Source organism: Plutella xylostella, chromosome 2 (genome assembly GCF_932276165.1).
Source record: "Plutella xylostella chromosome 2, ilPluXylo3.1, whole genome shotgun sequence".
Classification (NCBI taxonomy): domain Eukaryota; kingdom Metazoa; phylum Arthropoda; class Insecta; order Lepidoptera; family Plutellidae; genus Plutella; species Plutella xylostella.
In genome coordinates, this window is record NC_063982.1 from 5,082,194 (window position 1) to 5,093,524 (window position 11,331).

General features: G+C 38.6%; 1 protein-coding gene across 1 annotated transcript; it reads right to left on the reverse strand.

Moving 5' to 3' along the window:
- Positions 1-1,375: 1,375 nt before the first annotated feature.
- On the reverse strand, positions 1,376-10,712 carry LOC105398578 (3-hydroxy-3-methylglutaryl-coenzyme A reductase). The gene is made up of 2 exons (XM_011570708.3): positions 10,556-10,712; positions 1,376-4,267 (listed from the first exon to the last, which is right to left on the reverse strand). Exon 2 carries the CDS (start codon positions 4,220-4,222, stop codon positions 1,658-1,660), a length of 2,565 nt encoding a protein of 854 aa, XP_011569010.2. The 5' UTR covers positions 4,223-4,267; positions 10,556-10,712; the 3' UTR covers positions 1,376-1,657.
- Between the last annotated feature and the right edge of the window lie 619 nt (positions 10,713-11,331).

Below are 11,331 nucleotides of genomic sequence, written 5' to 3' on the forward strand. Positions count from 1 at the left end.
CAATCTAAAATTAAATGTAGGTAAGTATATAATATTACTTACATCGGAATCTCAGTTTTAACTTTTTTACTTATGTTTTTAATTTTTCGATTTATTTTATAAATAATTGTTTACAATATAATAAAATTCAAATACAGAATTACCTTCAAACCCTTTAGCTAATCACAAGATTTTACATAAACACTAAACAATATTCGTTCGACTATCATAACTAATCATAAGAAGTTTACATCATCAATAAATAAAATACTCCTTTTCAGCTAGTAAGGGTAGGGTAAATATTGAATGCACTTAGTAAATTAATAGCCCATTTCATATTTTTTTTAAATTTTAGTTCATTCAAACCAGAATTTTAAATCAAACTAAATCTCTATGAATCCCTCCAAAACATTCGATAAAATATAAGTCAGTAAACATAAAAAGGTAGTTTGTTATAAAAAGCAACAGATTTTACTCTACCGTTCTTAGCTGAAAATTATTACTATTAAGTACACATTATATTTTAAATTAGTTAATTATACACGCATAATAATAGTAAATTGTGCGAATCGGACGCAAAGGAAGTGGTTTTAGAATCCGTATTTATAAATATTTACTGATAGTCAAGGTACATACATCTTATACACAGTACTGTGGATGTTTAGGTAAGTATGTACTTATACCTATTTCATAATCATATAAAGAACATTAGGTAGGTATTGGTTTAGCTAAAAGATGACTAGTTGATTTTACAGAATATAAAAGAAATGTGTTGAATGAATTGCGCATAATTCATCAATATTTTTGATAGACAAATACGTTTTAGGGATGTTTAATGAATTCAATAAACAAATGTTTTTTTAATTGATTACTTAATTTATTATAGGTTCTTCATAAGACAATCACATGCTAGCTCGTCTAGTTATCAACTATAATTATTAGTTTCATTCGAAAACAAATAACTTCATCTATTATTTCTATAACAAAAAAAACAACATAATATATTATGATCTCTATTAATCCGATACTTTTTTATTAACTTTAGAAGCAAAACAAATAACAATATACTTAGGTGTGTATATGGACCAGTAGGTACATATCCATTTTAATGAAAATATAAAAATGGTGTCATTTAATATCATTACAATATTATACCAAATTACCTTCCTTTCCATAAATGTATAAATGTCAAGATTCAAGATATATGATATTAACAATTACTGTTTTTTATGTATATTCATGTATAGGTACTGAATACATACGAGTACTACAGTACCCGACATAATAAGAAATCTATAGCCCGCACCATATAAGAATATCCTAAAATAAATAGTCTCTATAATATTAAGCCTCCAGAATAGTTTATGGTTTCACTGATATCCATTGAAATTTAGCATTCACTTGTAACAGATAACTGATTTATTGTTGATATTTTTCGAGTAATTTTACAGTATTTTTTTGTTGTTATACTTTAAACATTTAAACTCAAAACATAAATCTAAAGCGTTAAACCTTTCAGATAACAACAATATCACCATTTTCTAAAACACACACACAAAACAACATGCTCTACTCACAGTAAAAGTAGAAACGCACCTATATTCGATACCATCTTACACCACTTCTGTCCCCAAGAGACATCAAAACCTTCCATCAGCATTCTACTGAACGCTTCGTGTTATAACTTCTGAGGCACAGTTAAGGTGAAACCAATCGGATCTGTGAATGTTGCTTGTTGAACATTAACCGTAGATCTGTTATGACGCATGTGACTCTTGACCAGATCAGAATTGACCAGAGCAGCCATCAAGCTAAGCTCTCCAGCTAACACCGTCGCGCAGATCAAAGAAGCTAGCCTAGCGCTATTTTCAGCTGGGCGTTTACCCGCACCTTTGACGCCCAAGATCTCGAGACAAGCCCCTTGGCCTGACAGGACTGTTCCACCGCCAACTGTGCCCACTTCCAGACAAGGCATGGTACAGGTCACGTATAAGTCTTCCCCGTGTTCGCCGCATGGTTCCATGCTGGTGGAACATTGGCTGCTTGTGACATTCTGGGCTGGATCTTGCCCTGTGGCTATGAATATAGCTGTCACCATGTTGGCTGCGTGTGCGTTGTTGCCACCAATAGATCCCGCTAGAGCCGAGCCAGATAGGTTCTTGATCTTGTTGCATCTGGCCAAAGTTCTGGCGTCGGTTTTGAAGACATTTCTGAGCGCTTCGTTAGTGATTGTCGTTTCGCAAACCACTCTTTTACCTCGGCCTTTCACCCAGTTAATAGCAGCCGCTTTCTTATCCGAACAGTAGTTTCCGGACAGACTGATAACTTCCATGTCTGGGAAGTAGGTTTTCAGGAGTTTCAGGGCGTTTTCAGCACCCTTGGATACCATGTTCATGCCCATAGCGTCACCTGTAGTCGCTCTAAAGCGAAGATATAAGGTAGCACCGTCAACTCCTATGTGGACTTCTTGGAGTCTTGCAAATCGGGATGTGGAGTCGAAAGCATCCTTGATGATGGCATAGTTAGCCGCGTTGTCTAGCCACTGCCTGACCTCATGTGCACGGACTACATTGGGGAATCTGACAGCGGGTGCTCGCGTCATGCCGACATCTTCCACTACTGATATCACTCCTCTCGTTCCAATCGCTTTGGCCCCTCTGTTGGTCGACGCTACTAAAGCCCCTTCTGTCGTAGCCATTGGGATCATGTACGGTTTGCCGTCGACGTATAAAGGACCGGCGTATCCTACTGGCACTCCGATGAAGCCGATGACGTTTTCGCAGCAAGCGTTCAGGACTTTGCTGTAATCGTAGTTCAGGTATGGAAGCTGTTTGACGGCATCTTCGGTTTGGAAACGTGCTGACACGACTCTGCGGCGCAGTCGCACTCCTCTCAGAGGATCGCCGAGAACTGATTCAAGTCTGTGAAGAGGAATGTGCGACTGTTCCACCAGCATCACCACTTCTTCGTCACTCAGAGACACGCAGCCACCTTCAGAGCGGTAGATTTCGAGGCATTCTGCCATTGGTCGTTTCTTGGCGTTGAGTTTGGAGGCAGATGAACTGGGCGACAGTACCGGCCAATCAGAATCATCTATGTTCGGCACTGAGTCTTCAGTTTGCGTGGAAACCTCGCTGTTAGCATCGTCTCCTACAGAGAACAGTGGTCGTCTGCCAGGCGCCAGATTGGTGGACGATGAAGATTTTTCTCTTTTATGTTTGGTCACTTCTTTAACGGTCATGTCGTTCATATCGATAATGAGGTTCCTTGGTTCTTCGAAGAAAATAAACTTGATAATGAGAGCAATGAGCAGTGTGGCTATGACAATGTAGTCTGCACTCACCGAGAACCACTTGACGTACGAATTTAGAAGGACGTTCTCACCATCCATAGGTGTCGAAGTGTCATTCATGGGACCCTCAATGTTTGAGATATCGTTGCTCCACGGCCATCGGCTGGTTAAGTGCACACAGAGGAGTCCCGCTGCCATTATCATCTTAACTCTCTGCACCACAGGGTTGGGCTTCAAAGCTACTTCAGAGAACGGATGGTCAGACGTCGCGTCCTTTCTTCCAGACGTGAAATCCGCCACCAGCGACAAGCACGCCGGGTAGAACGACACAAAAACCACATAATCCACCAGTAAAGCTATGCAGGCAAATGTGCACATATGTTCCAACCGAGGTACCCCAGACAACGCTCCAACTCCGACCAATAGGATCGCGAGGAGCGTGTCCAAAGTAGCCGTAGGTCCCAACAGGGCCAAGGCTTTCCCGACCCTCTTCCCTTGATCCTCGCCAGCGGCCCACCCAGCCCGCGCCATCCTCGCCCCTCTAGCCACATCTGCGACTAGAAGGAATAGAAAAGGCGCATCCTTTATGCTGGCGAGCTCGCTCCAGAACAAATTGGCCAAGGCTGAAGTGAATACAAAACTGGCGAAGGTGGAAAACATGCCAGCTATGATCAGCAGGTATTTGGACGCGATTTTATGTAGGTTCATCACTTGGTAGTAGGCGTATAGGAGGGCAGCGCATCGGACTATGGTCATGATGACTGCGTCTGCCGCTTGGTACTCTGCCTCGAGGCCTGGGCAGGCTCTAGCCCAGCCGGCGCACCTCTCAGCTCCGTTGCCGACGCCATGCCGCTCCACACTCGCTGCGCAAGCCAGCAGAGCTAGTGTGGCCACTATAACCTCCCATTGGTGCCGCGCGCAGAATTCTCCATGGGCGCCCCAAACCTGCATCCTTGTGTCAGGGTTACTGCTATGTAGCTGTGTGACAGCTGATATCTGGAAAGATGGAGAAAGATCGGTTAGACAGGTGGCTAGATATTTATTTAAACACTTTATTGTATGTATACACAAATTACACAGTTTAAAGTAAAAGTTAACAAGTACAAGAAAGAACAATACAAGTATATATATACAAAGGCGGACTTATCGCCTAAACGCGATTTCTTCCAGTCAACCTTTATGGTGTGGAAATAAAAGTAAGCCTATAACTCTTAAAATTAAATAAAACTACTGTATACACAGAGACAATCAAGTGTAACCTAATCCAAATTTAAATAAACATATCTAACTATAACCTAACACATACTTGTACTTATTTCACAAATCAATAGCTGGGGTAGTATAATAATTATAACAGATTGGGAAATAAATATAAGCGCCACATTAGGTAGGCGCTGCCTGCATCCTATTAATATATGCGGCGATACTTTTCTTATGATAACTAATAATTGGGCGAGGTTTATAAATCTACCTTTGATACTTCGTTACGTAATCTATTGCATAATCACTAAAGGACAAACCAAAATCATTTTCGTTGAACAAAAAAGAGAGTTTTAGATCATGTCCCAAAAACGTGTCAAACCGGTGACCTCTCTAAAACAGAGGTGTTCTAATAATAGTCCCACAATAACGACTTTACAAAGAATCGATGCATTAGACTCGTTTTGTTGCCATGTTAAAAATAGATGCTTTATAACCAATCACCATTTAAGTGCGATGGCGCTAGGCTGAACATGTTGTACCGTTCTTAATTCGAGATCCGTAAGGATGAATTTTGAACCATATACTTTAGCCAAGACATGTCATCAATAAATAGTCAAGCAATCAGATTTCCCGCGAGTTTCACTTCACCTTAAAAGGTTTTCGTGGCGGTGGGAATAATTAATTGCACAATTATAAATAAACTAGCTGTTCCCGCGAGCTTCGCTTTGCCTTAAAAAGATTTCCCGTGGGAATTCCGCGATAAAAAGTAGCCTATTACCTATTAATCCAGGGTCTTAGTTAACTCCATACCAAATTTCATTAAAATCGGTTCAGCCGTTTTGACGTGAGAAGTAACAAACATACACACTCACTTTCGCCTTTATACTATTAGCAGGATATGATTTGTACACATTCGAACTTTATGCTAATACCATTCTCTTCCAGTGCCTTCCAATAAATTGATAATGTTTGCCTACTGGGATCGTAGCCATAGTGTCGATAAGTATATCAACAAGTTAAGGTTAATCTTACTAAACCGGTCGTGGTTTTGTAATCAAGCTAGGCAGTATGGCGAAACATGCAATTCAACAGCTACGCATGTTTTATACGTAAAACGCGTGAATTATTTGACGAAACCAACTTTACATAGATTCGCGACTACGGTTAGGCAAGCGTGGGACACCCTCTGGTATGCTTTAGGCCCTTAGGCAATATAGGTACAGGAAAACTCGTAAGTTAACGTTAGGAGGTGGTACAAATAGTAATTCCAGACGGGATTACGTATTAAATTAATATTAAAGTACACTCACGGCAATGAAAAAATTCCACTCTCAATATTCCGCCACCAAACGATCCCAATATTTTCAAACATTTAATTTAAAATCTGAACAAAATATTACCAATTTTACTTGGTAATATCCTGATGCGCTGTTAATGTAATTCAATATTGTAGACGTCACTAAGCAACCTTCTTCCGTTTAAGTAGTTTGGTGCTTTTCTCACTTCTTCTTCTTCTTTCGTGTCAGTGAACATGCTAATTAAATTTGTCCAGAACAAAAAGAAGCAAATTTGATAGCATTCTGGTTGGCCTGGAGTAAGTCTTCCCGAGTGCAGGTGGAAGGGCACAGGGGACAGGAGAGTAAAATGTTCCATAGTCTGGGTGGCGGTACCACAGTCGCATAGGTTGGTACGGTCAGGTGCAAAGAAACCTGACCCCCGTCTCATACTAACAATGCTTCTGAGGGGGGTCAGGTTTATCTGCCCCTTACTGTACCAACCGTATAGCCCCACTTGCAGAGATTGTCCTTGCAGCAACCTACCTCTTCTCAGTGGAACTTTTTCATTGCTCGCGATCGTCTAAAACATTGCGCTGTAAAGTCGAGCCTCTCCTGATAAATGGGGTAATGGACGTAAATATTAGCATCGAATATTAAACAGTGTATGTAAACATTGCGTAACATTTTGCGGTTTTTAGAGGTCACCGTGATATAGCGACGCATTCGAGTAGTTTTTACGCAAAAATCACACAGATTTTCTTATTGTGTGATGAATAAGAGATTCATGAGATTTTTTAATATTAAGTTTACTTTTTTGGTTGTGTTTAATTTATTTTATCTATCTATATAAATAAAAATGAATTGATGTCCCTTAGTCTGCATAAAACTAGAAAACAGCTGAACCGATTTGGCTAATTTTGATCTTGAAATATTCGTGGAAGTCCAGGGAAGGTTTAAAAGGTAAGTAGGGTAGGGTAGAGTAGGGTAAGAGACGGCATGAAGTTCGCTTGTCCAACTAGTATTTAACTATAGCTATGGAGTGTCATACACTCTATTATAGCTTCTATAATACTAAATGACGCCTTTGGTAATAAGATCACATTGAAAGACAAACAGATCAATAGATGTCAATCAATTGAACAAATTGAGTGCAATAAAATTGTTCTCGTAACGACCCCGGAAAAAATAAATCTAGACTGAGCTTTCTAGAACCAAGTTGTTCTCCATATTTGTATATAAAATATAGAAAAACGATTAAATAAAAATATAAACAGTCATACAAAAAATATGGCAGCGACGACGCAACGCACCAATGGGGCCTCTCCCTTAGACAGCGTAGCAACCGGTGCACCGTTCAGCGATCTGAGCGAAACTATGCTTAGATGAACAATATACGACCAAGATAGTGTGTCATATACAAGTGAAAAGCAAAAAAACTGTCCGCATTTTGTTTACTGTCAAACCGTTTTGAGTTCAACCTAATGATAACCATTGTACCAATGAATAAAGTTACAAATCTAATAGCCGAACTAATTAAAAATTTCTTATTTTGTGGACACGTTTCTTTTGCACTGACCCTCCATCTTGTACTTATATCGTTAATCTAAGAAACCATGCCATGAAAACTCAACAAAATCTAGCTTGGGGCATGCTTCGATTCCTAATCAGTACAATTATTCTATTGTGTACTGTAAATAGAAGGAAGTGTATACACATACACCTGCCTCTTAACTGATCTGGGAATCGCTTTACGTCAAACGCACTTAAGGGGAAGCGCTATTTTTTGTTTACACAAGTTGTTAGTATGGAAGTCGGTTTTCCCGTTATGAGTCATCTCGCCTTAATTAATCTGAAGCCCGAATTACTGTGACCGAATTACCCGAAGTAAAAAAAAAGATTTTTAAGGGGGCATCAGGTGGGCTGGTCATAATATCTGCCCAAATACCGATAACCGTTGGGGTAGACGAGTTTTCGAGGTAAGACTACGAACACGCCAACGCAGTGTGAGATGCCCTGCTGCCCAATGGGCCGACGACCTTAGGCGGGTCGCCGGTAGTGCCTGGACGAGGACGGCCAAGGACCGAGTGCAGTGGCGCTACTTGGGAGAGGCCTATGTCCAGCAGTGGATTATTATTGGCTGATGATAATTATTATTATCAGGGGAAAACGTAAGGTGTCGTTTTAAAACAATATCCCGTGCGCAACTCGTCATGCGTTCGAGTGTGTTTGTAGTAAACACGTGGACACGCTTCAAGCGAATCTAAGCTTTAAGGACACTAGCTCATTACCCCAAAGTGCATGCACAATACACATGTATATTCTGTAAAAGAGATATGTTGCCCCCCCAGCGCAAATACTTAATAAGAAAAGAGCGGTGGAGGCGTAATGGATAAGGCCTCGTCCTCTCAATCGAGAGGCCGTGGGTTCAAATCCTGGCATGTACCAATGAATTCTTTCTATTGTGTTTTCAATTAAGGAGTTTAAGTACAATAATACCACGTGCTCTTACGGTGATGGAAAACATCGTGAGGAAACCTGCACATCTAGATTCTAGATGTGTATCCTAAGTGCATTGTACTTATTCCAAAATGGCGATATCGTTCGCAACCTATCACGTGAGTACAAATGTGCTGCGAAAAGTGGGTGGCTCGCTTGTGAGCCACCTCTGACTACCCCTTCGAGGATTACAGTCGTGAGTGCATATGTATATGTATGATAAAATATTATGTTTCATCTTGATTCATCTATCATCCACCCATAATCAAATCATCTCACAATCAAACTGTTTACGGGTGGCATACATGTTTCTTTTGCTGACTGTATATGCTTTTTACAAGCAAGTCAGTCAAAATTCATTAACAAATCACTTATTCAATACTGTTTTTGTTTGCTCACAGATAATATATTAGTGGAAAAAACGAAGCTAATTTGGTTTTATGAAATAAAGATTCGGTGAGTAGTAATTATGCTAATTGTTATCATAATTAGGAACTTTGAAATGATTTGCCTCTTAACATAAAATACACAGATAAACATAATAAATTAAAGAATACTGTTTCATAAATCTTGTATTTCTAAACATCAAAGGTTGGCTGTAACAATAGTATTTTGGCAATAAGTACAACAACTTTATAAGTATACAATCATTTAGTTTTGTTAACCCTGTGCTGTAGATCTGTTTTATTTTTTAAATATAAAGTTTATAGTATACATAAAACAACTTTGTTATTCATCCATTCAATACAATATTAGGGATTTTGAAAAAATACACATGATCGAAATATGGGCATTGGGCATCTTTATACATCATATATTTAAATCATAATGTTTACTTCTTCCCCTTAACAATGTATGTAAACAGAATAATTCAATAGTTCTTACAGCTGATGTTATGTTTACATAATGTATTGATTGTATTGTGTATATTGTAATGGGTAAAACCCTTTGATTATGTAAACCTAAAAAGGCTTACCCACAATAGATTAGTCTACCTGGACTAGGTTTTGCTGCTGTGGTGTGAGGATTGGCTAGTGAGATCAAGGCACCACACATATAACGGTAACATAAAGGGATCACCTATTTTTCTTCTATCAATCAGTAGTATGTGTGCTTGCAAATGCCTATATCACATTTCATGGGGAAAGACATCTGACAGAATAAGGGTAGCTTTTGTTTGTATCAGATGTCTTTCCCTGTGGAATGAAGTTTAGTTGACCAAAAGCTCTCTGATAATGATAGCCACAACACTCTGCACATGTTTATTGCTTTACATAATCCAGGCATTAGTCTTTGAAAATGCTTAAACCAGCCAGCTAGAGATCTACCACATTGCAGTGGTTACTGGATAATGACCAGTCTACTGGCCAATTTGTTCAATTCAAGTTGTATGTTATTTACCAAGCCTAACAAATCTGCAACTTTTTTAGTATTTAAACTACTGCAAACTTATTGCAGAGATAAAAAGCTTTTAAAAATATTTCCAAAAGTTTAATAAGTTGAGTTTTGCGCTCATGTAAATAGAGTAGCCTATGGCCAGGGCTACATTATAAAGATGAAAATGTACATTACATCTGGCCTAGCCAGATTGCCTGTGTTAGCATAGCACTAAAATATACTAGCTGGTCTTTATCATGGTCAAAAATACTATTACCATAATATGTATCAATAGTATAGAAGACAATATAATGTGTTGAAGTCAAAGTCAAATGTTTTTATTCATAGTATAAATATAAAATTTTCTGATGAACATAATTTTTACAAACTAGGTACTCTCTGTTCGGATAAGGGGCTCTATCTGTCTTAAGAGAAGAACATAGGCAAGAAACTCCTTGACAGAAAGGAATTTCAGTGGTTTTAGATACTTGGCAATACAGACAAGCTCTTAAACATGTATTTAAGTGGCCACAGCCTATAGCTCTTAGAAAGTGGGACATTTAAGTAGGCCAAGCTTAAATTAAATTGCTATGTCCTATAACACACTTGTTTAAGACGATAAACAAACGGAAATAATAAAAGTACGAGTAAACTACACTATCGTGAGGCTATTCATCAATAAAAACTATATTCAACACGGCACACCAAGTTTTTCGCTAAAAAACGCACGCAATTCAGAATCGCAAAAAAAACAGCAGTTTCACGACAACTAACGAAGGGGGTATTTTAAATAATTTTGAGATCGTTAAGCTCGTAAACCTGAATAATATAAGCAACTTTTACATGGTATTAAGTTCGGAAAATTAAAATGATAATATGAGTAGTTTCACTTTTTTGAAGTAGGTGAAATTTGTACTAAACGATGACTTACCAGCAATTTGTGTGGAGGAACAAGTAGAGTTTGAGTCTCTTTACACTTTCAATCATGTGAAGAAACAGTAGATCCACGGAACTATTTAATTTTTAAATTAAAAATTATGAAATTAAATTGACACTGACACACTTCAACCTTTCGCCATTGTTCGGTGTTAACTGCTTAATGAAGAAAAACTCCCAGATAATGAAATATTATTTCGGTAATACCAGACTATAACAAAAAAAATATACCAAAATGATTTTTAAAGTCGGGTTACTGCGCCAGACGAAAAGCAGTAGCAGCGCCACCTCCGCTACTACAAATTAAAAAAATGATTGGACAAAGACGCACCGAAGGTTGTTGCTCATTCCCAACCTTCTAAACAATAATTTAGATTTTTGATTGGTTTGACGTGCACTATATCAAGGAGCGGTGGTAGCTCAGTCGGGTAAGCGCCCGCTTCTCACGCCAGAGATGCGGGTTCGATTAAGCACATTAGATATGTGAACCCACCAATCCGCAGCGGTCCAGCGTGGTGGAAAATGGTCCAAAACAGTTTAGAACTTGGGGATATACACTATGGTTCCACTCGAGAGAGCCAGGTGCAGGTACTTACACCCCCACAGAGAATAAAATAGAATAGACGTGCACTATACGAATAAGTATAGAAAAAAAAATTGTTTACATCTATAGTTATAAGATATAAAGAATTTATTATTATTATTATTATTATTATTATATAGAATGTAGAATAAACATTTTCAAGATTACATGAGTGGCGGCGGCGCGGC

Excerpts from the sequence above, each read along its gene's own strand:
- LOC105398578 (XM_011570708.3), bottom strand. The coding sequence starts at position 4,222 with ATGCAGGTTTGGGGCGCCCATGGAGAATTCTGCGCGCGGCACCAATGG.